The following is a 25,852-nucleotide window of genomic DNA, read 5'->3' as shown; positions in this document are numbered from 1 at the left end:
ACAATTGTTGCAATAAAAAAGCAGGGTCTAATCTCTTGCAGTTATATTATTAAAACAAACATAAAATGACTCTTTTTTCAGGAATATATGAAGTTAAACCAAACAACCACTTATAATGAGACAAGAACTGACAGGGCTATACACAGGGACCAAACGAGGTAATTAAAGAGATAGTTCACTTTGAAATTATTTTTTGGTATGTTTTAGCTACCTCAAGGGCATTCAAGATGTAGGCGTCTTTGTTTCCGCAGTAGTTACAATTTTGATATTTTTAGATCAAACCGTCTGTGTCTTTCAGTCATATAATGGAGGTCTATGGGGTCCACCTCAAAGAGCATGCACAGAGGAGTCCAAATTAAACATGATTCAATGACTCGTGAATGCAAGTACACATTGACGCCCTAAGACAAACGAGTGGTTTGTGTGAGAAAACAAACAGAATTTATATAGATTTTACCTCTTGTAACCACAGCCAAGCCCAAGTGATCGGGGTGCAGGCACTTTGTGGCTTTGGTTACAAGAGGTAAAAACGATCACGCTTTTCTAAACGTACGTGCATGCATGCTACATATTTGAATAAAAACTAATCTTTCACTGCAAAAATAAGGTGCAAAACAAACATTTTATATGCAGTTTTAATACAATATGGAATTTCATCCCTATATACAATACAGTAGGCCTATAGATGCACATTTTTTCATCAGTTAATTCAAAATAAAGTTATTTTTTCTCTTCACAAACACAGATACCCCATATTATACTTTTACAATTATGAAATCAATAGGCTAAACAAATCTGACACACAATAAGGCAACACAAACATGAATAAAAGAGAAGGAAATTCCAATGTGAACATATTTTTAACAAGGCCCACGCTACATCTTTTTAAGCAGAAGGCCATAAGGGCGGATTGAACTCTCCACTATTTTTTTCTCATCTTCTACTGATGTGCCTTCAGGGATAGGGACCAACCAAATGTCCTCGGTCTTTTTTTCTCTAATCTGGGGGTTGATTCTGTTCTGCATGATCACTTTGTAAGTATTTCCATTCTTTTGCGAAATGAAGCTCTCAGTTCTTGCGAACACGTCTGCCACGTTGATGTCTGGAGATGAATAAATCCCTCTTCCGTAAGCCTGACGGTCTCCTGACATATACTGAGACTGTATGATGCCCTCAGCCCCCTGCAAGTCTGTTCCGTGGTAGGAAACTGGCCACTCACCGCGCGCGGAATAGCTCCTCCATCCATCTGATCCCAGCCAATCGTTCCCGTCCGGGTATTTGTCTCGCACCTTCAGCGCGAATCGCATCCACCCGTAGGGCCGTCGGTACGGCTCGTCCCCGCGCATGCAGGCTTCAAAGTTGAGCTCGGACTTGTTCGTAAAGTCAAAGTCAAACTTCGGATCGAAAAAGTCATCTGAAATCACAAATAACTCCTTCCGGAGAGAAGAGCTCGAGCTTTTGCTTCTCGGGGTTTCAACAGCCAACCGCGATAGAGAAGAAGTCAGAGAAGTCATACCATTTTTAAGAAGGGCAAGAGATGTCAGTTTGGCAATCTGCAGTTTATTGGCTCCATCTAAATAGTTGCAATCTGAATGCAATTTCACATTAACTCCCAGAATGGTAGAGAGCGCCTCAGTCAAGATATATTTGTCCACCTCCATCGCGTTAATAGAACTTATCAAGATCTCTGATCTGTTATGAGACACCATGTAACAAAGAAGGGTTTTAGTATTATTACTGGGAGCGAGGACCTAGATTTTTATACATTTGTATGTCCTGCTTATTTAGCACACCTGATTACAATCATCAGCTCATCGGACTGTGACTGGAAACCATGCTTTTAAAAGCAGAGGAGCAACCATCAAGGTTTTGAATGTGGTAGCATAACATAAAAGAAAAAAAGACTATTAGGTGAAATAGTATTTGCAACAGGCAATTAAAGGACAACTTGCTAAAAGGTAAACCATCATTCCCTGCAGGCCTATACCTGGTCAGGCTGATATTTTACTAGAGGGGATTTGGGCACTTTATTGCACTTTAGGCCTGCACAAACAATTGCTCCAAATTGCCTTGAGTAGGCCCATTCATGGTTTGCATCCAACAATCATGAAAAGAGTCAATAAAGGTCATTTTACACACTGTAACACCACTCACAGTTGCAAGATAAAAGTTCAGGCTATGGACACAACATTTATTCAGGAAAAGCACGAGGAGATGAGGAGAATCTCACAACAATGAAAAGTTCACAAATCAACACCACCTTGGGAACATGCTCAGGAGTTAATGCCCATAATGAGAAGCAGGTGTGGAACAATCAGTAAACCGGTTAAGAAAGCACAGGAAGCGTGCATGGGAATGCAAATTAAAAGTCCATAGTCCATGATCACACAGTCCTCTTGATTACAGCTTCTAAAAAAACAACATTAGTGAACTATAAACTCAAAATGCAAAATGTTTTGACAAAACAATGCGTTGTGTAACGGGCAACGTGCTGTTTAATCTCTTTTGTTTGACCATAGCACCAAGTATTGCAAATGTTGCAAACAACATTTGCCATCAATATAAGGACAATTTTATCATTATGACGTTATATTTTGGGTAATACATTTTTTTTATCAGAAAACAACATACAATTTATTTTATTATGCATTCACGTGCTATAATTATTGTAAGACGACATGGAAAATGCACATGAACACCCCCTCATGCGTTATTTTCCACTGGGCAACATGTTTTGATGCACGAGTTGCCGAAGTGAGATAACCTTTAACTTTTTCAAAATGGCGGTGAGCAACGCAAGAGTTGTGAATGGTAAAAATATGTACTATTCATGATCTAGAAACTATGTAGCATATACCATTTGAATTTTCATAAATCATTTTCTTGCTGTAGCAATTTACGATAGTTTTAGCTAAATAAATAACAGGTCTGGATCTCCATCTTTTTACCACATTACGACAAGCACTTGAACGCAACACACTGGTAAATACCAGTTCACAAGTGGAAAATATCATATTTTCCATAGACACACCAACACACCGAATGGTTGTAAAACTTTTTGAGAAAAGAGCCTAAAATATTTCTAATTATTGAATGATATCATAATCATTATTGAACTTTTTTCAGAATAGCCTACATCATTGATTAAGAAATGTAAAATATGTTTATTTATTTGACTTTTGAACAAAAAAAGGTAGAGTAAACATGTCACTAACCTGCGTTTACATGCTATCGGAAATACTTCTTTACGATTACAGAATACAAGCTCGTTGCATTCCAATTTTTACTTGAGAGCTTTCATGTCCATTTTTTTAACCAGGAAAATAGCATTTATTATAATTCCGATAGCACGTGAAGGCAGCATAAGTAGAAGAACGCTGAAGTTGGCCAGTTGTGCCCTGTTTCAGTGGAACATTGCTTAGGCCTAATGGCCTTTTTGTATTTTAAATGTCTTCTGCTTTAGAATAGACAATATACATTAAGAAAACACCAGTGCTGGATTAATAAACTATTTAATTTATGGTAGGTAGGCCTACTGAACATCATTGAACATCTCTTTAAGCAAAAGTCAATGAAGATTTGAAAAACACCCTGCTGGATTAATAAACGATTTAATTGTATGGTAATGAACACCTCTTTAACCAAAAGTCAATGTCAGAAGATTTGAAAGTTGAAACTTTAATAGCCTGTACTATTGTTTGCCGTCCACTTCTTTAAGCAGAAGGCCATAAGGGCGGATTGAACACGACACTATCTCTTTCTCTTTCGCAGCAGATGTGCCTTCAGGAACACGGACCAACCAAAAGTCATTTCCCTCGATTATGTCCCTTTTCTGGGGGTTGACTCTGTTCTGCATGATGACTTTGTACGTCTTTCCATTCTTTTGCGAGGTGAATTTCTTGCTTGTTGCATAGACATCTGCCACGTTGATGTCTGGAGATGAATAAATCCCTCTTCCGTAAGCCTGACGGTCTCCCGCCTTATAGTGAGACTGTATGATGCCCTCAGCCCCCTGTAAGCCGGTTCCGTGGTAGGACACTGGTCACTCACCGGGCGCGGAACGGCTCCTCCATCCATCTGATCCCAGCCAAGCGTTCCCGTCCGGGTATATGTCTCGCACCTTCAGCGCGAATCGCATCCAACCGTAAGGCCGTTGGTACGGCTCGTCCCCGCGCATGCAGGATTCAGAGTTCGGCTTCGACATGTTCGTAAAGTCAAAGTCAAACATTGGGTCGAAAAAATCATCTGGGATCACAAATAACTCCTTCCGGATGGAACAGCTTGCGCTTTTGTTTGTCGGGGTTTCCTGATTTTTCTGATCACCAAAAAATAACCCCGCCAGTAAAGAAGTTAGATAACTCACAGGTTGGACCACCACAGACATGAACGATTCATAACCAAGTAGGGCAAGAGTTGTAAGACTGGTAATATGCAAATTAATGGCTCCATCTAAACCATTACAATCTGACTGCAATTTCACAGTGACTCCCAGAATGGCAGAGAGCGCCTCAGTGTGAGGAATAGATGGGAGGATGCAAGATGCAAATAAACTCAGTTTATTGGTTGGTCAGAAATGACAAATGTAAGACACAGATCGGGGACAACACTCAGGTGGTGGGTGAAGCAGGGACGAGATGGCGATCCGGTGGTGAAGACAGGTGAAGACGTGCTCGAGTGAAACCCAGGGAAGTGGAACATCCAGAAGACACGAGGAACTGATGAAATCCAGGAAACACGAAGTACTGACGAAATCCAGAAGAGTCACAGACGAGGCACGAGCACAGGAACACACCGAAACACAACCACAACGATCTGACAACAAGAGGGAGAAAATGCTGGGTATATATAGGGACTGAAATGAATGGCAGCTGGTGACACTAATCAACACAACGAGTAACCACACCCACACGATTACACTCACACAGACACATCAGCCTGAGACAGCTGATTCATGAACCGTGACAGTACCCCTCCTCCTAAGAACGCCTCCTGGCGTTCTCAGACTCCCTTACCTGTCGATTGTAATCATCAATAAGGGAGTGATCCAGGATGTCTCTAGCAGGTACCCAACTTCTCTCCTCCGGACCGTAGCCCTCCCAGTCCACCAGGTACTGAAATCCGCGTCCCCTCCGTCTCGAGTCCAGAATACGATTTACCGAATATGTTGGTTCCCCATCTACGAGTCGCGGCGGGGGGGGAACCGGGGCAGGCGGATTAATGTGAGAACGAAACACGGGTTTAATTTTAGAGACATGAAAGGCGGGATGAATTCTCCTGTACGCAGGAGGAAGTTTGAGGCGGACTGTCACCGGACTAATAATCTTGGTGACAGGAAACGGGCCAATAAATTTGGGAGCTAGCTTGTTAGACACGGAGCGGAGAGGAATATTCTTGGTAGAAAGCCACACTTTTTGACCCACGACGTAGACGGGAGGCTTTGACCGGTGGCGATCGGCCTTGGCCTTCATGCGCCTCCCTGCTTGGAGTAGAGTCTCACGGGCTCTAGTCCAAGTACGGTGGCACCTCTGGACGAATGCGTGAGCGGAGGGGACCGCGACTTCGGATTCCAGACTCGGAAAAATTGGTGGCTGGTAACCTAAACTACACTTAAATGGCGAGAGGCCCGTGGATGACACTGGTAACGAATTGTGGGCGTACTCCACCATAGAAAGTTGTTGGCTCCAGGACGACGGATTCTTAGCAACCAAACATCGCAACATTCTTTCGAGGTCTTGATTGGCTCGCTCAGATTGTCCATTACTCTGGGGATGATAGCCCGAGGACAGACTGACCGTGGCCCCCAGTAACTTACAAAATTCTTGCCAAAATTTGGATATGAATTGGGAACCCCTGTCAGAGACCACGTCCATCGGGAGGCCATGTAACCGAAAAACGTGATCTATGACAGTAACCGCTGTCTCCTTGGCTGAAGGTAATTTGGGCAAGGGGATGAAATGAGCCGCCTTCGAGAACCGGTCCACTACGGTTAAAACAACCGTCATGCCATTGGAGGGCGGGAGGGCGGTGATAAAATCTAGAGCGATGTGGGACCAGGGTCTCGAAGGGACAGGCAGTGGTCGAAGTAACCCATCTGGGGGTTGGTTAGATGTCTTACTAGTGGCACAGACTGAGCAAGCCAACACAAAATCGTGAATGTCGCGAGCCATCAGTGGCCACCAAAATCGTTGTTTAACTAGAAAACTGGTGCGAGTCACTCCTGGATGACAAGCCACGTTGGAGCAATGACCCCACCGAATAACGTCGGACCGTAACCCCTCCGGAACAAACAATCGACTCGGTGGGCAACCGGGCGGAGGCGTTACCCCATCTAAGGCTGTCATGACCTTCGATTCGACCTCCCATACCAGAGTGGAGATGACAACCTTCTCAGGTAAAATACACTCGGGAGTCACCGGGCGTTCGGATGGATCAAAAATACGAGATAAAGAGTCGGGTTTGATGTTTTTGGACCCGGGGCGGTACGAGAGAACAAAATCAAAGCGTCCGAAAAAAAGAGCCCACCGAGCCTGCCTGGAGTTGAGTCTTTTAGCAGTTCTGATGTATTCAAGATTCTTATGGTCGGTCCAAACGATAAAGGGTACCCCCGAACCCTCTAACCAATGACGCCATTCCTCCAACGCTAACTTAACTGCCAACAACTCTCTATTACCAATGTCATAATTACGTTCGGCAGGCGATAGTCGATGAGAAAAAAATGCGCAGGGATGCAACTTGTCGTCTGAGGAAGCGCGCTGTGAAAGTACTGCTCCTACTCCCACCTCTGACGCATCGACCTCCACCACGAACTGACGTGTGGGATCAGGGGTGACAAGAATGGGAGCCGAAACAAAGCGACTTTTGAGGTTGGTGAACACTGCCTCAGCAGTGTTTGACCACCTGAACGTCGTTCGGGGGGAAGTCAAGGCAGTCAGAGGCGCGACTAGTTGGCTGAAGTTACGAATGAAACGTCGGTAAAAATTGGCGAACCCCAGAAACCGCTGTAGGGCCTTACGGGAATCTGGACTTGGCCAATCTACCACAGCCTTAACCTTGTCAGGATCCACGCGCACTCCCTCGGAAGAGATGATGTACCCTAGGAAGGGAACAGACTGTGCATGAAACGAACATTTCTCCGCCTTGACAAAAAGCCCATTCTCCAACAGTCTCTGGAGCACTCGTCTGACGTGTTGCACGTGTTCCTGGAGAGACGAAGAAAAAATCAATATGTCATCCAGGTAAACATATATGAACTGGTCTACCATGTCTCTCAACACGTCATTAACGAGTGCCTGGAAAACCGCTGGGGAGTTGGACAGACCGAAAGGCATGACCAAATATTCAAAGTGCCCCCTAGGGGTATTAAAAGCGGTTTTCCATTCATCCCCCTTCCTGATGCGGACCAAATGATATGCATTACGTAAGTCCAGTTTCGTGAAAATAGATGCTCCCTGCAACCTCTCGAAAGCTGAAGACATCAACGGCAAAGGGTATGAATTCTTTACCGTGATGTTGTTCAGCCCTCGGTAATCAATGCAAGGTCGCAGAGAACCATCCTTCTTCCCAACGAAAAAGAACCCCGCCCCCGCAGGAGAAGAGGAAGGCTGGATGAACCCAGAGGCCAGAGAATCAGAAATATATTTCTCCATGGCCTCCCTCTCGGGAATAGAAAGAGAGTAAAGTTTGCCTTTAGGCGGAGATTTACCTGGCAGTAGCTCTATCGCACAGTCATAGGAACGATGCGGAGGAAGAGAAGCAGCACGAGACTTACTGAACACCTCCTTCAGGTCGTGGTACTCCGCGGGCACGTTAGATAAATCCGCTACCTCACTCTGAAACACAGAACCAGACACAGATGGACAGGCAGACACTAAACAGGACTCATGACAGTGGTTACTCCATGTGGAAACAGTGTTAGTGCACCAGTCGACCCGGGGGTTGTGTCTGGAAAGCCACGGGTGACCCAAAACCACTGGTGCAAGTGGTGAGTCCATGAGAAAAAATGAAATGAGTTCAGTGTGATTTCCGGAAGTGATGAGAGTAATGTCTTCAGTAACGTGAGTGATGCGGGGAAGTTCTTGACCATTGAGTGCGTTGACGATAATCGGGTGCGAGAGGGGTGTGACGGGGATCTGAAGTCTATGTGCTAGTCTGAAGTCCATGAAATTACCCTCCGCTCCCGAATCCAGAAGTGCGCTGGTGCAGTGCGTTGATTGTCGCCATCTCAGTCTTACCGGGAGGAGGGTTGATGTTGATGAGGTCTTCTCGGCGGAGATCCCACCCGATAGTAGCCTCATACTTACTACCGGGCTTGCTCTTTTACCGGGCAGGAGTGGATGAAGTGGCCCGCCCGGCCACAGTAGAGACAGAGTCCTTGGGATCTCCGCCTCTCCCTCTCCTCCCGGGAAAGCCGAGCTCTCCCCACCTGCATGGGTTCGTGGTCGTTTGTGGGGCTGACCGCGCTCGCACCACCGGGTTGGTGGTCCTCTGCGCCAAACACTGGGCGGCTGGGGCGCGTCAGTCTGGCTACACGATTCAGTCGAGCGTCCACTCTCAGCGCAAGTTCCACCAGTCCATTCAGTGTCTCAGGTAAATCCATAGCATAGATCTCTCTTTGAACGCGGTCAGCCAACCCATGCAGGAACATATCCCACTGCGCCGCCTCGTTCCAACGGCACTCTGCGGCCAGGGTGCGGAACCGGATGGAAAAGTCCGCCACCGAGCCTTCTCCTTGTCGCAGCTCGGCGAGTAATCTGGCCGCCTCCTTACCCGCCACTGCACGGTCGAACACTCTCTTCATCTCCTCGGAGAGTGCCTGGAACGAGGCGCAGCAGTCGTCCTTGTTCTCCCACACCGCCGTCCCCCAAAGCGATGCTCTTCCTGACAGCAGGGTTAGCACAAATGCCACCTTCGCCTCTTCGCTCTGGAAGGTGTGTGGCTGTAAGGCAAAGTGCATAGAACATCTAGTGAGAAATGCTCTACAAAACTCAGGCTCACCGGAATATCCCTCAGGTGTGGGTAGGCGTGGCTCTGATCTCCCCGCTGCTGCAGGCGCTGGTGGTGGGAGGACGGGCGGCGTGGGGGGCGCAGTGGGAGTCCGTAAAAGCTGTACCTGTTGGGTGAGCTCGGACACCTGCTTCACGAGTGCTTGCACCGCACGACCTGTGCCAGAGATATTCTCCTCCTGTTGATCCATCCTTGCGATACTGTGAGCGATGAAGTCATTGATCTGTGATGAATTTGCTGCATCCATGGTTTGGTCAGATCGTTCTGTGAGGAATAGATGGGAGGATGCAAGATGCAAATAAACTCAGTTTATTGGTTGGTCAGAAATGACAAATGTAAGACACAGATCGGGGACAACACTCAGGTGGTGGGTGAAGCAGGGACGAGATGGCGATCCGGTGGTGAAGACAGGTGAAGACGTGCTCGAGTGAAACCCAGGGAAGTGGAACATCCAGAAGACACGAGGAACTGATGAAATCCAGGAAACACGAAGTACTGACGAAATCCAGAAGAGTCACAGACGAGGCACGAGCACAGGAACACACCGAAACACAACCACAACGATCTGACAACAAGAGGGAGAAAATGCTGGGTATATATAGGGACTGAAATGAATGGCAGCTGGTGACACTAATCAACACAACGAGTAACCACACCCACACGATTACACTCACACAGACACATCAGCCTGAGACAGCTGATTCATGAACCGTGACACTCAGTCAAGATATATTTGTCCACCTCCATTGCATCAAAACTCGACCTTAAGAGAGTAGATTTCTTTTCTGTTTGTGCCGAGAAGAAAGATGATGTAGTAACACACATTGACTTTTGCTTTCAGTTTAATGAGAGATATGTTTTGTATCCTTATATGGTAGGCTATAAATCTTCAATTTAATTACACAAGAAAACAGGGTGAGGCCAGTAATGTGGGCTAGGCAATAGGTTCCTTTATCTGTATACATTTATCTGCACGAATGACCTTCTTCAAAGAATAAACTTGAGAAAGACACAGACACTGTTTGGTCTATGGTTTATTGGAAGCTCACCACAAATAACTGAATATTACAATTTCCATAAAACTTTTCCTTTTGAATATTACAATTTCCTTTTGCTTTATTTATGCAAAACATGTTTTGATTAAAATAGACTTTGCACAACTACTTCTGCTTTACTTAGGCTATTACATCTCGGGAGATTCCGGTAACAAACGTTCAGCGCACATAGACTACTGCACTTTCCAACTGTGCATTCTGAATAGGCTAAATATAGGCCATTTACACACTAACCTGCAGTCCAATGCTTGTCTTCTCATTAACAGTGTTTTTCTCTTACTGATATTTCACACCAGGGTTAACATTTTTAAAATAATTTGACTAAAGGGATTGCTTGTTTGCGCTGGTGTTTTTATTCCAGTCTTTTTAAAATAGGCCAAGTTGAATTAATAATACTCGTGTAGCGGCGTAGCGGATGGGCACTCACTGGGGGGGCCCTGGTTGTTGGAGGGCCCCACGATAACCCCTGCAGATTGTGCCGACAGATAGCGAATCAGAATCACAGATTATTCTTTTTGGAAGTATGACCAACATAATAATTTTCACCTGAAAATATCATCTGAGTAAGAATCATCCACTTTTGTTTTGGTATCTGACATCGCAGTAAATTGCACTGATTAAATTAACAATCGCTCATAAGTTTTCATATCATGAAAAAAATCCTGCAAATTATACTTTGTTCTCAAATTGTTAATGTTAACAAAGTCAGCATTTCGTGATTTTTATTAAGGATGTAGCACTGTCTGATCATTTCTGTTAGCTATTTCTTTGATATATTGATCTCACCTGGCATTGATGCTAGATCTGTTGAAGATGAGAAGATAAAAAATTCCAAATTTGTTAATCTTCAGTTCTTGTGGACACTACGGGTGCTACACACAGCCTACAACGTAGCTTAAGCTTCTATTTATAGAAGTATAAATTGCTTTAGTTTAGAACCATAAATTACTATATCCTGCTCACTTTCTGACTTAAAATCCGAAAAATCCTATATTTTATTATTAATTCAGTTTATATAGAAATCTATGATTTGGATGAATATTTTATTGATGTTACACATTCGTAGCCTACTGCAGATGTGCTGCAGCTGATTAAAATAGTGTTTGCATTTTTGGGAAAAACAAATAGATTTTTTTTTAAATAGTTTGAAAATTAAATTAAATTCAGTTTATTGTGTAAGTGTACAGTTTTTCCAGCGGGATGAAGAAGCTCAAATATAAGATTTTGTTTAGTTTTGTTTAGACCAGACAATCTGGTCACTAATCCCATATTACACCCTTGCAATTTCATGACTATAATAAAAAAAAAAAGTAATAATGAAGAATGAGTAGGCCTATATGCCTATAAGCTACTGGTGGTTCTCAACCAGGGTATGGGACTCGGGGTTATCAACAAACTTTATAGGGAGGCCTCAAGATGACTTAAAATAAGACAAAACAAGCATAAGACAAAATAAGCTAATAAATAAATAAACAAGAAACAAGACTTTTATCAAATTTACCCCCCTCCTTTTCTTTTTAAAAACCAGGGTTCCCATTGTCTAGAAAAACCTGGATAAATGAGGTAAACTAATTTTAAAAGTGTGATTTTTCTGAACATGGGAAAGTTGTATAAATTCAAACAATCATAACTCCGTGTGAATTTTATAATATAGCCTACTTCTAGGTAGCCCTGTGATTGACCATCTATCCAGGGTGTCCCCCCGCCTGTGGCCAGAGATGCTGCGACGCCCCGCAAACCCTGCAGAGGATAAAGCGGTTTGGAGTACGTACGGCTGGATGTTTTTAGGTCTGCCAAGCTCTTAAATATTTTATCAGGTGGAAAATATTGTTGTGGTGGACAACGAGGAGCCTTGGAGTCAAAAGGTTGAGAACCACTTGCCTACAGCAGCGATTATTTGACTACACGTCCCAGAGTGACTGTTTTGAGATCTGTGATCTCGAGGTTCCGCGGTCTCGCGATGCGGGCGCGTGAGGTTTACACGCGCGGTGCACGCTGGGAAGCCCTTTCTCTACGAGGCCATCTTGGTGTGATCAGGAGGTGAGCGCGGCTCTGCTGGAAATTATTAAAATAATCCCTTTAAAAGTGTTACGAAGACTACGAGCGCATTATTTTGAAAGTGTAGATCTTGATTTATCGCTTCTTTGTGTTCAGGTTGGCCAGATCGGACTAGTCAGGAAAAATGGTGGCCGCTAAGAAAACGGTGAGTGGAGCGCGATGCAGCGCATGCTGGACAACTTCACGTGGAAGCTCCCTACAGGCCTGATTATAAAAAACTAAAATGTTTACATGCACATGTATATGACTATTGTTACGCAGTTTAATTGATATTAGTTATTATATTGTGCAAATGTTTATCTCGCTGGCGTGGTGTTGTATGGGTTGAGTATTAACGTTAGCTGTTTAGGTGCGCTGGGTGTTTCTAGTTAAGGGAGTTGTTCTCTTAAAATTTATTACATTAATATATTAACCATACTCTGAAAACGTGGTTTATTATCGTCTACTAAAAGCGCATTTAATAAATATTCACACCCTACTGTTTATAAATGTTGTACAGGAAGTGTAACTGTTGCTTATGAAGTGTCAGTGAGATATTATAGTTGTCTGTGAAATTAACAAGATACAAACATTGTACATGTCACCATAAGTGCACTGACTGAAGTTAACTTCATAGTGCGAAAGGTTTTTAATTGCTTAAGAAATGTAATTGTGTTAAAGACTGAATTATTGTTTGATTAGTGTGATATATAGTCAAGATTAAAACGCAGGATTCACACCCGAGTCAAAGAAATTAGACAATTTGCATGTTAAACATTTGACATATAAACTTGTTTATTTCAAAGTCATTTTCTAAGTGAAAAGCATTAAATACGGAATGACATTCCAGAGGTTTTTTAATCTTTTTACATCAGAGCGAAGAAGTCTACATAGAAAACTTTATATTTTATATATATGTGTGTGTGTAATATATGATTGAGAGCCAGAGCTGTCATTCTTTGAGCATCTTAAAATTGTCTAGCTTATAAAGTGAAAACTGAAAAAACGGTTCCAAATATTGCAATAGCAGAGCACACTTTGTTTAAAATATTTTGGAAGTTGTCTCAAAATGGTTATTCCAATTTTGAAGCCTTGAACAGAAACAGACAAAGCTTATTTCTTGAAATTCTGTGCTTTTGGTGTATTTATTGTTTTGTTCCATATCTTCATCTTTACAGAAAAAGTCCCTGGAGTCCATCAACTCTAGACTGCAGCTTGTGATGAAGAGCGGTAAATACGTTCTCGGATACAAGCAGTCTCAGAAAATGATTCGCCAAGGAAAAGCCAAGCTGGTAATCCTGGCCAATAACTGTCCTGCTCTGAGGTGTGTGTTCTTTCCCTGCTAAAATATTTCTGTCAATCTGCTGTCACCATGAAAATAATCTGTGGCCTGTGAGGGTTAAGAATAATTTGAATGATTCATGATGTTTTTCCAGGAAATCTGAAATTGAGTACTACGCTATGTTGGCCAAAACCGGAGTTCATCATTACAGTGGAAACAACATTGAGCTCGGTACAGCCTGTGGCAAATACTACAGGGTGTGCACGTTGGCCATCATCGACCCTGGTGTGTATTCACTGGCAGAACTGATACGACTTGATCTAGTAATTTCGTTTGCCTATAACTTTCCCCGTCATACTGTATTGTTACTTTTGGACTAATGGGTCATTTATATCAAAATCAAAGTATCTTTATTTGTCTCCCCGAGGAAAAATTAGTTTGGGATATAAAGAGATTGCTACAAACAGATTACAAGTCCGAACAGGGGTAAAGGGTTAAAACAGTTAACAGACAAAAGTACATAAAAACATTATGGCTACACTAAGAGCTGTGCAAAAAGCAAATCACCATTTTCTAAAATCTGCTTGTGCAAAATTAATATATCATGTCCATACATAATATTCAATCACAGATATACAGTATATACAGGGTTAAAAGACAAAGTACATAACAAAACATTAAAGGGATACTATCCTCTCTAGTAGTATCATATCATGTCCCTACATAACATTCAATTACAGATATACAGTACATTAATAAATTCATGGTCTCACGTTCATCGCTGATCATTTATGAGCTTAATCGGAAGATGAACAAATGAGCGCTTGTACCTATTGTATTTGCACAGAGGAACCCTGTACCTCTTTTTTTTCCGAGTTCAGTAACTCAAACTCTGAAAACCATGTCAAAATCAATGTAGATTTAAAAGGTTGCTGGTATGTTGTGCACTGTTTCAGAAGTAGAAATCTAGATTATTTGAATGAAAACAAATATGCTATACATTGTAAATTCAATTGTAATATTCTTCCTCTCGTTTTCCCAGGCGATTCTGACATCATCAGAAGCATGCCAGACCAGCAGCAGGGGGAGAAGTAGAGCCATTCCCACCAGATCTTTATTAATAATAAAATTGGTTGAAACGGTCATTGTGGTTTTTTGGGTTATTTTTGTCTCCGCATTTGTTTAATGCATAAAACTGCATGAGAGATGGAACTATATATATTAATATAGTATATATAACTATATACATATTTCTTTTTTCATCTATCTCACTGAATGCTCTTGTGAATCAGCTTTTTGTATAAAATCCACGCATAAATATAATATGGATTTTCATAATTTGACCATTGTGAGTGCACAGAACTGAAATATAAAGCAAACATGCTAAATAAGATGAGTGTGGGATAATTGCATTTTAATTTTAGTCTATTAGGCCAAGATCAAAGAACCATATATATATATTTTTTTACATATTACTGATTGAGTACAGCCCTTGACATTCTATGATGGCAATATTGTAGACATTAGAAACGTGCTGCTGCATTGACATACTTTTTTTTCCTAAGGATTTTCAGGCCAAAAATAAAACTGACAGGCCTAAAGCGCTTGAGCAGAGAACACATCAAAAGCTCTCTTCAGTGAAGTGATTGCCCTAGTTTCCTCAGTCACGTGTCGTCAGTTTTTGAAGCCTAATTCTATTACCCACACAGATATGATGAGTGTGTTCAGTGAGCTTGCAAAAAATTAAAAGGATGAATAGGGAACTTTACATGAGATTTCAACAGCGCTTCTGAAAAGACATCATGCAGGCTGTTATTATAATGCATCACTGGACAGTATCCTTGGAATCCAAACCATCAAAAATAGGTCAGTGGATGAATTGTATATTGGATGACAGTTATGCTCATCCAGAAATAAAAGTAGGTGAATCTTTCTCAAATCAGGCAAAGGTAAACGTTACAAAACCAATAATACTGGTCACTAATAATGAATAATATAATTCTGTACTTCCTTTATCTTCATTTAGTCACCTGCATGACAAAGAGATGCACAGCCATATTGACGCATTACTGTAATATTTTATTGTTTATGAATAAGACATAAGCCAGTGTCAACCCAATACAAGATGTGTAACAAGACAAAGACAAACACTCACAGCCACTCTACCTACTGACAAACATTATTCTGGGTTTCTGAGAATTCTTTTTTGTGATATTCATTGATAACCGTTCCATTTTCATGAGGAATATCATGACAATAATTGAAATGTACAGGTCAGATTTGATACCAACAGAAAAATTCCAAATACACAGAATACTTTGAAAATTGAGACACGAAAAACATTGCTTTCTTGAAGCTGAATCTGAGATGCTGAAATGAAGATGAAAGTCTACGCTTAGAACAATGAAAGGAAATGGTTATATGTATCAATCTCTAATACGTTCATTAATGCTTCTATACCTATTGTTACATGGTGATTAAATGTAAGTACTTAATCATTGTCAGCTATGGATACACGTTACAAAATACCCTTGCATAGCCACTGTATATAAAAATGAAAAATGTTCCCAATAACAGAAGCTTGGAGATGACTGGGGAGATGCCATGTTACTTAAACTGAGCTAGGTGCTAATCTACTGGCGGCAGTAAAGTAATTTACTTTTAATTTGTCACAATTACTGATTAACACCATTCACAGACAATAACATGAATAAATAATATTCATATGTGCAAAAACATTGCAGTCTGAGATTGTAACCTAGTGAAAATGACAGAAAAGTTATCCTACTTCTCTATTTCCTTACACATAATTCTCATTTATTCATTGGAGCACTGTCCTGATTCAATGAACGTTTAGATGAATTGAAATATGCGGCATATTGTTTATCACAAAATATATTTCTAAAAAAAAAAAAAACAAGGCACTTACAATGGAAGTGAATGGGGAACATTTTTGGATTATTTTAAAGAAGAAAAGTGAAGCTTCTAATTTTATGAAAGCATTCATATTTCTGTGTTTTAAGCGGTTTAAGATGCATGTCTAAATCGTTTTAAAGTCAATTTAGCATTTTAGGCATTACATGTCATGGCAAAGAAGTAGTAAAATCGGATATAATCACATTTTTTTCACACTAAAATCATAGTTTTTAGGTGTACCATTGAAATATTTTTAACATTTACGGATGGCCCAATTCACTTCCATTCTAAATGCCTCACTGTAAACATGTGGCCACATTACTGACATTTTTTGAGCAAAAAGTCAATCGACTATTGTCAAATAGTGTAGTGATGCATGAAACACAGCTCACACAGAAGTCGCTTTGAAAACAAGTAACTTTCTGTTCATCAACGCGGTAAATTTGCATTACCAATTTAAATCTGTTGCGAAATCTGCGAAGGAAATCTTTCGCCATCACAATCGCGTGGATTCCTATTGAAACAGTAAATGTGACTGCACCTTAACCCAGATTTCTGTACACATATCTGATGTGTGACTGGGCCCCTAAAGGTTTCAATGCTTTTGCGTTCTCTCACAGGAGTTTTGCGTTCTCCCAATAAACTTTGCGTTCGTTTCCAAAACCTTTGTGGCCCTCACGAGTTTCTAGATTTTAGCAAAGTTTGAGAACGCAAACATTTTGCAAGCGAACGCACTTTTTTTTTTTTGGAGATCGCAACCATTTTGCAAGCAAATGCAACATTTTTCAGGGGAACGCAAACATTTCGCAAACGCACGCATTTTTTGGGGGGAAATCACAAACATTTTGCAAGCGAACAGAATCATTAAAACGTTTAAAATCTACTTGACTTCTCATCTAAATCAGAGTAATCACGTATATTAAATGTATAGAGCTTTATAACTGTTCACAGCAGGAACAACTGGTCCTTGCAACATCTAAGTAATGATTAGTAATAAATTTGTTAAAAAAGACTAAATTAACAAATTATTGCATTGTGTATAAAGGAAGACTTGAAAGATTTCACTTTGTTAGATAAAATTGAGTAGCATTGCTTGTTAATTATTTTTTTTTCCCAACTAATTTAGTTATATTCTGAACCAGAGTTCAAATTTTGTTCATTTCGTACAGTACAAAGAAATTAAAGTGAAAATGCCGGCTTCTTACATTCAGTACATTTCTAGGTAATTCCCATTTGAAAAGTGCTCCTACGTAACTCCCGTGTTTATCATGCACGCTGCATTCAAATCTCAGGTATATCAGTAGACGACAACACTACTGAGAAGTTCACAGTATTAAAAAGGCCAGTGCCACACATAATCGCCAAAAGTGCAAATCAGATTGGAGCTGACACAGCATTGGGTTGCCAGGACAGCTGGGTAGCCTTGTCGAGGGAAGGGCGTCTCAAAGTCACACTGCTGCCTCCAGAGAGGAGAATTACTTCACACAGCGACACACAGGAGACCGGGGCAACGGAATGGGCTATTGTGACGAGAGATTGTTTCTTTGGAGAAGGTTTGGGGGCAGCGTAATAAGAAATCAGTGCGATTCTCAAGCCGAAACGTACTGGGGAGGGGGATCCTTCGGTGGAATGGCGATCGCCTCTTCATAGGGTGGAAGTAGTACCTGAAATTAATACAGTAACATATTAGTAAATATAACAAGTTTCCCCATTTCTTCTGTATGCTGTATCCTTAGACGAATCAGGAATAAGTTTGCGCTGTAGCAGTTAGCACACATGCTAATGACACGTTAGCACTGTTTTGCGATGAACATTAGCTTGCTTCGAACTGAATATTGTGCGGTTTATACTATAAACTATTAAAATAGTCCGTAAAACAGCACATTAGACCATTTTGACATATAGACCATTTTGCAAGATGTAAACAACACTGGTCCAGAAGCACTTCCCGTTTTAGTTTTTTAACACTAACGTTACATAAAAGCTGGGATAAAATACAACCAACAGAACACATAAAACTGAATCAAAAAGTTAAACATCTTTAAGATGTTTTCTTTACATGTGAAATAAAGAAAACAGTTACAAACTGAAACAGGAAGTGTTTCTGGACCAGTGTTGTTTACATATTGCAAAATGGTCTATAACCATCATAGTCTTGGAAATTTAAATTTTAGATTAAAACTCAATTTTTGGAATAACACATCAACTAACTTGCATAGTGAGTCAAAAAAAGAGGTTCATGATCTCATGTCTGATATTACTTCTGGTTTATTTTGTCACATTGGACATGGTAGCCTAGTGGAGAGCCTTGCATTGAGAAATACATATTTTTATGAAGCCCCGCACATAGAATTTGTTCTAAAGCTAAATTAAGGCCCCAAAATAATACATTTCTATCTTTGTAGCCAAAATATCTAAATTGCATGTTAGTATACATACTACTATATACTGAAGAAATAGTAAAAGTAGCACAGTATGTATTCTGAAAATAGCCATTGAGATATGGTGCTCATGTGGAAAATTCAGGTTCGAACCCTGCTCGCCTTATGCCCAAAAATCTCTTTTCTCTCTACGCTTTGTAAACCACGGCCGAGCATTTTCAAGCCACTCTGGGTAAGAGGGTCTCTTTCACCCTCTTCCGTCACTGCAGAGAAACGTTAATCCTCCCTGTATAGAAAGGCCAACCAAAATTCGGAAAAACCACATTCTTTGTTTAGGTACTGCAATGAAAAGAAAAGCTAATTAGTAATATGGTCACGAATGCCCTGAGGGGATCACGTTCACACCTTGTCAGGATGGCTGAAATGCGTCGACCGAGCGGATTTCAAATGAACCGAACAAGTGTGGACAGTTACGTAACGGCCTGCAGCTGAATAGTGAAAAGCCCTATGTTTCTCAATGGCCTTTTACTTCTATTCTTTCTGTCTCTTTTTAATGCATCTGAACACTCATTATGCTGGAAGGACATCTGTGGAATTCAGCTGAGTGACCCGGGCAATCCAATTAGTCCGATCATCACCCACCCCCAAAAATACAAATATTTTTATACATATATACATACATACATAAATACAGATAAACGTACATCTTGAATGCACTGAAAGTCACTTTAGATAAAAGCGCCTGTCAAATGCATTAAATGTAACTCTTGCTATATGCGTGTTGTCAGTGACTGGAGGGCTGTGAGGGTCAACAGAGCAGCAGGACAGATAGACAGAGACAGTAAGACAGGATTTCTTCTGGCAGAGAGTACTGGATTAGAAGCACAGCACAGTGCCCTCTCTAATGCCCTCCATAAACACTGACTCAACAATACTGAGGGCACGAGGAGAGCGTCATTATTCATGATCCTGCTGGGATGCACATCAGAACATCCCCTATAGCTGTGCAAAGATAAACTCTAGAGCAGGCTACGTGACTGTTTCTTATGACTGAATTATCTGTACCAAGAACTGAGAACTGGATGATTTTATTTATTTTCTGTTAATGTTTCATGACCATTTATATTTTTTTTAGCTGACTAATACGCAGCATGACTAGTGTAGCATAATTTGTGAACAAATGACTTAGTTTTAATCATATTTTGAATCGGCTTTTATTTAATTTTTTTTAGTAATTTTGTTATCTGCTTTTGTCCTTTTATTAGTTAGTTTAAAATATATATTTATTGCTATTTATGAATCTAAGTCTAAACAAATATTAAATATATACATTCAGAAGATAATTATTTTGCAATTTATTTATTTTTTTAATGTAATTTAGATTTAGAACTTTGTTTTTATCCAGTATTTTTTTTTTTTAATAAAAATATAAACCTCATATGTATATGGTAATAATAAAGCTAGGATTAATTATTTGGGGCCCTTCTCAAATGTACTAAAAAAAAGAATCATACATAGAATTACTGAGGAATTCGATTTTTTTTAAATGGAATCAAAATCTGAAAATGAATAATCAAACGCCCTTGGATTCTAATCCCTAATCAAGAGTTTTGGTTCATAAGATTTTTTTTTATATATTTTTACAGTAAAAACATGATTTCAATTTAAAATAGCTTTGAAAATAAAATACATATTAAAATGTGATTTAGTCTTGGAGCCATTTTCTTTTATTATAAATAATATTGAACATAGTTGTGCTCCTTAATATTTTTGTGGAAACCATGAAACACTTTTTTCTTAGTATTCTCGAATAGAAAGTTCAAAAGAACAACATTTATTGTGAAATAGAACGATTTCTATTTCATATTTCTAACGTATTTAATGGCACTTTAGATCAATTTCATGCATGTTTGCTGACTAAAAGAGAACAAACCCCAAACCTTTGAATGGTATTATAACAGTTTATGTGTGTTCACTATGAAAGCATATGCAAATGTGAATGTAAAGAAACAAAACAGTGTATGTTGAAATAAACCCTTGACTTACTGTAGTGTCATTTGTGGTGACATAAACCAGGACCTCTGTAGTGCTTCTTCCACTGACGTATCTGTAGCAGTTCCAGACACAGGCAATAAGGTAAGCCTAAAGAGAAAGAACAGCCGTTGATGCTAAATAAAACACCATCCTAAATCACGCGCATTTGGCTTAACAATAAAATTAATGAGCCACAGTTACAGTGCCTTACATATTTTTATAAAAATATATAAAAAGAACATATGGGGCAAATAACATATTTTTTTCCTATATTTAATGTGCAAAAACTGGTCACCTTCCCCCCCCCCCCCCCCCCCCCCCATTTTTAATAATAACCTCAGCTATTTACTGTTATATTTGAGGAATTGCTAAATGAGTACAATGCCTGCTAATCTAAAAACTGTCGACCATATCTGCCATTTCTGACCATATTAAACCTTTGGTTGAATTTACAATAATGTTAATTCATATTGCTTTAGACAGATCACAATGCAACAAACAACCTATTAGACTGTCATGCATGCAGCATGGGGAGGCAAGCTAAGAGGTTAATTTTAGCACACTGTGTTTATCCCAGAAGAGTAATCTGCCTCTCTCTAATGCGCGCAGGCTGTCATAAAGCCATTTGTATCACATCTGAAGTCCTCTGGAAAAGTCAGGCTTCTAGAAGGACAACACAGTGTTCGCCTGAAGCACTAGTCATCTTACAGTGCACCACATCTAGCTATAGCGAACCAAAAATGAACTGGCGGATCAAAACAAAGGGAAAGTACAGTTGTTTCGCATTACCTTAAAGGCTAAGATGCATCCAACAAAGAGAAGCACTGCTAATACTAGGCACAAGTTGTTTGTGGACATCAAGTCTTCTTTGTATGGAAAGGTCCCAGGCTGTTAAAACATAATGACACATCGAGTCACTAACAGAATGATAATTTGCGATATCAAAAACTCAAAGTTATGAGATCCTTACCAACTGCTGAAGATAGTCCTGTATGGTGTTGGGGTAAACAACAACACTTATTGCTACCAGTGTGTTAAGAGCAAAGTCAAAGATCTGGTAGCAGAAGAAAGGAATGATCCATGCAGCATGTTGCTAAAAAATAGAAAAAAAGAAATCATTTTACTATTCGGCACAAACCAATTTTTGCAGAATCAGAATAAGCTTTAAATGATCCTTAAATCTCATTTCAACCTAATATTTGTATTCAATGTGAAGAAAGAAAGTCTTATGGGTTTGGAACAACATAATGGTGAGTAAATAAATGATGGAAGAATTTGAATAAGTAAATAGTCAAACCTTATATGCACCATAGGTTGCCATTCCACAAATCATAATCATCAGCAATGAGATTGCGGCAGCGATACACATGTCTGTGGAGGAAAGACAAACCACATCAGATCATGTATTCATGCACAGTGAATATTGAGTTTAATGGCCAATATCTAGGATTGAGTAAAGATATAGGAAGAAAGATTTTTCAATTTGAGTCTGAAATCAAATAATATATTTCATTAAAATCCTTTTAAAATGAGAAGAATTTCACTGAACATTATTTTGCTGTCCAGCAAATCTTACCCTTTAGTCGAGTTTGAACTGAGCTCACTAAAAAAACTTGGTTTACTAAATTATGTTTAAAAAAAATATGTTTTAAAAAAAATGTTACTGAATTTGACTGTTTTGTAGTGTTCATGTTAATTAAATGTAAATATTACAGTAATGCAAAGTTAGAGATTACCTCCTTGTACGGTTCAAAGCTATATCAAAAGTAAACTCAAAATGATGTATATGTAATAAAAAATTAACTCAAATGATTTATATCTAAACAAAAATGAACCTGAATCGACATTAACTCATATAGATTTAGTCAGGTAAACCAAATAAAATACAGATCAGACTGAACTGAATGAAAAAGACTTTGCGAATCAGAATCAAATAAAATGTAAATTGAGCTTGTTAATCAGATAAGAAAATTTGTGTCAATGCCCAGAGCTATAACAAATCGGAAATTACATCTATGTAAATTACATTTTAGAGTGAAATACTATGTATTGAAATTATAATGAAATGCACTGAAATAGATTGTATGTAAATTGTAATAAATGTTATTTATGCATTGACATTTTTATGAAAATACATTAATATATCTTTGAAGATTGTATTTAATTGTATTCATTAAAATGATAACTTTGCATCATTTCAATAATCTGTTGGTAAGCTCATTCTGGCATTCTAAATGATTAATGCATGAACAAACTTACTAATTTATCAGAAAAGGCTAAAGACTGATATATGAGCCAGTCACATTGCCTGTCTGAGTTAAAATTTTAGTAGTTCAACCTAGAGCACACAAGACATTACAGGCACTCATGAACAAGTTACTGTACCTGACCTAGTACTATCTATAGTACTGAATTAGCCAAAAATATGTTTTACAGATAATAATACAGCCTAGTAAGCACATAGTGGAGGAAAACAAGTAAACTAACTTCTTTAGTTTCTAAAAGGGAGACTGAACACACTGGTAACAGGCAGATTTCTGGCCTTTTTTAGGAATGTCTTATATTATCAATGAACATTAAAGAGGACCTATTACATATATTTGTAATGACATGATGTCACACCCACGGATACTTAAGCCACACAAAAATGGGAAACACTTTGAAAGTTTCGTAGTTGTCATCTGATTGAATTCTACAGGATTCTATGAAATATGTGAAAAATAAGGTGTTTTTTGGACTTACAAGCATGAAAAGCAATTCTAGCAGACCCCAAAAACAACATCTAGACTTTGTAATAATAGGGCCTCTTTAAATATTCAGTTCAGTCAACGGCTAATATTACAGTTTTTATAATCTGACACTTCTGAATGAGACACTGGCTATAAAATTAATTTGAGATGCTCGAGCTCTCAGGACTGTAAGTAAATTGAGAGCACTGGTGCTGGTCTTTGAAATAGCTCCCTCCACATAATCTCCTCCATATGTTAAAGTACACTCAACCGTCTACTTCAGCGCCTATTACAAAACAGGCTTCATATAACAGAGGCCAGATGCAAAGCAGCCCAAACCAATTACAGGTAATCATAGTTTGAATCCTGCTGATGAGAGTCAGAGCCAGAATCTATAGCAGTGCCGATGCCACCAGGAAATACGATAGCAGTCTTTGAGTTCTTGCTGAACTTAAAAAGTTGATGCTGATCTGTTTATTCATACTGGGATTGAATATCTATGGGAGAATAAATGTCTCAAACGTACTTGCATCGTCCATGACGTCCAAATCCGTGCCGAGTTCGGAGCTGGTGAGGTGGTAGTGGTATTGGACTGGGTCATTGAGAGCCGACAGCAGGATTAACAAAACCACTGCATTGATGAGCTGAAAAGGACAGAGAATATATACCGGTATAATTATATATATATATATATATATATATATATATACACACAATATAGATGTTTAGATAAATTAGTTTTTAGGCAAAAGCAAACAGCAAAAAACATTGGAATAAATTGCTCCGACGTATTCTGATTAACAAAGTTTATTGTTTAGTTTATTATTTGGATTTTTTAATAATTTTGTTTGAAGTAAACAAATACAGGTCTATTGTGTTCGCATAATTCACTTCCATAATACATTCCACATAATTAAAATTATAGTATTCTAATAAACACACACACACACACACACATATATACATATGTGTGTGTATATATATATATATATATATATATATATATATATATATATATATGCAGACCAAACAAAAGACCCATCAATCATATTATGCCATTAGCTCCACGTGAAGGACGTTTATATTTAATTAATCCGTGACACACATTTCCTTTATCCTCACTCATTGTCTCTTATAATGTTTTGTCTGTGGAAGCATTTTCCTGTCTGTGTCAATAAACGTCACTGTAGTTTTTAGGTTAATGAATTCTGTAGTTCCTTCAGAATTGCAATGCAAAAGAAACTAGAGGTGACCAGAATATTCCACTGTTTATTACTATCTCCTATATTTAGGTCTTTGTTTGGACACAGTTCGATAAGACAGCTTTCTTTAGTAACAGTTTCAAGTATAGGATCAAGGATACTTTTTCTATTTATACTATGCAAAGAAGCTCTAGTGTCTAAAACAAGTCTCAACGTCATCATTCATGGGAGCAATTACGCGTTCTTAAACAATCATTTAGTGGTTAAATTATTTCATTCTTCACATATTTTCTCTTTCATATTCTGTCAGCGGTGTTGCAATCAGCACAATGACATTATGAATCATAAATGTGCGTGGAGAATTTTGAACATCAAAGGCATGCACAACAATATTATAACGACCATTTTTAATAATTTTAGAAAAATACTTTCAATTAGAATTCTGCAACATTTATAATTTACAAAAAATATTCAAAAACAGTTTATGTTGGTTATTTAAAAAAACATAAATAACGTTACATAAATAATGTTGTTTAAAATAAGTCGTTTTGACTCACCATATACCAGATGCCCAGGATAATGGTGCCCGTCCGTACATGACAACACAGGCAGCAGCTGGTCGTATACCATCTGTCCCACGGCGAAATCATCATCATTCCGTCCAAAAACTGCACGACTAGTGCATGTGTCTTTATTTTATATTATAGATTTGTTTTTATATAATTCGATGGATTTTATTTTTTTGCTGCTACAGCTCACCGTCGCAGTTCAATCCTGTATTGCTTCCGTTTCCCGTCCCGTCCCGTTTGTTCCCTACCGCTGCATTAATCCAGCTCATCTCCACACCACGTGACCAGAGGGGGATTTGGTGTGACGTCAGGGGCCCTCTGGTGCATTTCGCTCTTCCACACCAAGTCACTTGACTGCAGACGTCACGCAGGGAAGTCAAAATTTTGTTTTATTTTTGTTGTGAGACAGATTATGTAAAGCATTTAGGAAAGAGACAGTTATGCATAATTTGACCTTTTGTGAGAACAATATTGTCATTCTACATGGGGCAAGTTGTCACAGTGGAATCTATAATAGGTTTTTCAGCTAAATTTAAACAAAAAAGTAAATAATAAACAAAATAATGTATGAAACAGTACAAATGTAAATGTAATATTGTATAACGAAATGTATAATATATAACATTTCAAACATTAATTAAATA

At 39.2% G+C, this 25,852-nt stretch overlaps 3 protein-coding genes and 1 pseudogene across 4 annotated transcripts; 1 reads left to right on the top strand and 3 right to left on the bottom strand.

Moving 5' to 3' along the window:
• Positions 1-619: 619 nt before the first annotated feature.
• Positions 620-9,824, bottom strand: LOC148970996 (uncharacterized). 2 transcript variants are annotated; one of them, XM_089123300.1, is made up of 2 exons: positions 9,745-9,824; positions 620-1,655 (listed from the first exon to the last, which is right to left on the bottom strand). In XM_089123300.1, the coding sequence occupies exons 1-2, from the start codon at positions 9,748-9,750 to the stop codon at positions 876-878; spliced, it is 786 nt and encodes a 261-aa protein (XP_088979426.1). In that variant the 5' UTR covers positions 9,751-9,824; the 3' UTR covers positions 620-875. The 2 variants fall into 2 exon arrangements, with proteins under 2 accessions (XP_088979426.1, XP_088979428.1); XM_089123302.1 differs by lacking the exon at positions 9,745-9,824 and having other exon boundaries at positions 620-2,186.
• On the bottom strand, positions 3,145-4,507 carry LOC148970997 (uncharacterized; annotated as a pseudogene).
• Positions 9,825-11,994: 2,170 nt separating the features above from the next.
• On the top strand, positions 11,995-14,520 carry rpl30 (ribosomal protein L30). Its single transcript, XM_039681159.2, has 5 exons — positions 11,995-12,098; positions 12,213-12,261; positions 13,274-13,419; positions 13,532-13,662; positions 14,420-14,520. Exons 2-5 carry the CDS (start codon positions 12,241-12,243, stop codon positions 14,470-14,472), a joined length of 351 nt encoding a protein of 116 aa, XP_039537093.1. The 5' UTR covers positions 11,995-12,098; positions 12,213-12,240; the 3' UTR covers positions 14,473-14,520.
• A 2,894-nt stretch (positions 14,521-17,414) lies between these two features.
• Positions 17,415-25,562, bottom strand: laptm4b (lysosomal protein transmembrane 4 beta). The gene is made up of 7 exons (XM_089123296.1): positions 25,197-25,562; positions 23,964-24,081; positions 22,006-22,079; positions 21,679-21,801; positions 21,498-21,596; positions 20,721-20,816; positions 17,415-17,957 (listed from the first exon to the last, which is right to left on the bottom strand). Exons 1-7 carry the CDS (start codon positions 25,293-25,295, stop codon positions 17,883-17,885), a joined length of 684 nt encoding a protein of 227 aa, XP_088979422.1. The 5' UTR covers positions 25,296-25,562; the 3' UTR covers positions 17,415-17,882.
• Between the last annotated feature and the right edge of the window lie 290 nt (positions 25,563-25,852).

This window comes from Pimephales promelas, chromosome 18 (genome assembly GCF_988280905.1).
Source record: "Pimephales promelas chromosome 18, fPimPro1.hap1.1, whole genome shotgun sequence".
In the NCBI taxonomy this organism is placed as follows: domain Eukaryota; kingdom Metazoa; phylum Chordata; class Actinopteri; order Cypriniformes; family Leuciscidae; genus Pimephales; species Pimephales promelas.
This window is presented reverse-complemented; position numbering and strand designations above follow the sequence as displayed.

Coding starts and splice junctions, on each gene's coding strand:
- LOC148970996 (XM_089123302.1), bottom strand. CDS start 1,709: ATGGTGTCTCATAACAGATCAGAGATCTTGATAAGTTCTATTAACGCG.
- laptm4b (XM_089123296.1), bottom strand. CDS start 25,295: ATGATGATGATTTCGCCGTGGGACAGATGGTATACGACCAGCTGCTGC. Junction 24,082..25,196: donor TCCTGGGCATCTGGTATATG/GTGAGTCAAAAC, acceptor TGTCCTTTTCAG/CTCATCAATGCAGTGGTTTT. Junction 20,817..21,497: donor GATGCATCTTAGCCTTTAAG/GTAATGCGAAAC, acceptor CTTTCTCTTTAG/GCTTACCTTATTGCCTGTGT.
- rpl30 (XM_039681159.2), top strand. CDS start 12,241: ATGGTGGCCGCTAAGAAAACG. Junction 12,262..13,273: donor TGGTGGCCGCTAAGAAAACG/GTGAGTGGAGCG, acceptor TCATCTTTACAG/AAAAAGTCCCTGGAGTCCAT. Junction 13,663..14,419: donor GTTGGCCATCATCGACCCTG/GTGTGTATTCAC, acceptor TCGTTTTCCCAG/GCGATTCTGACATCATCAGA.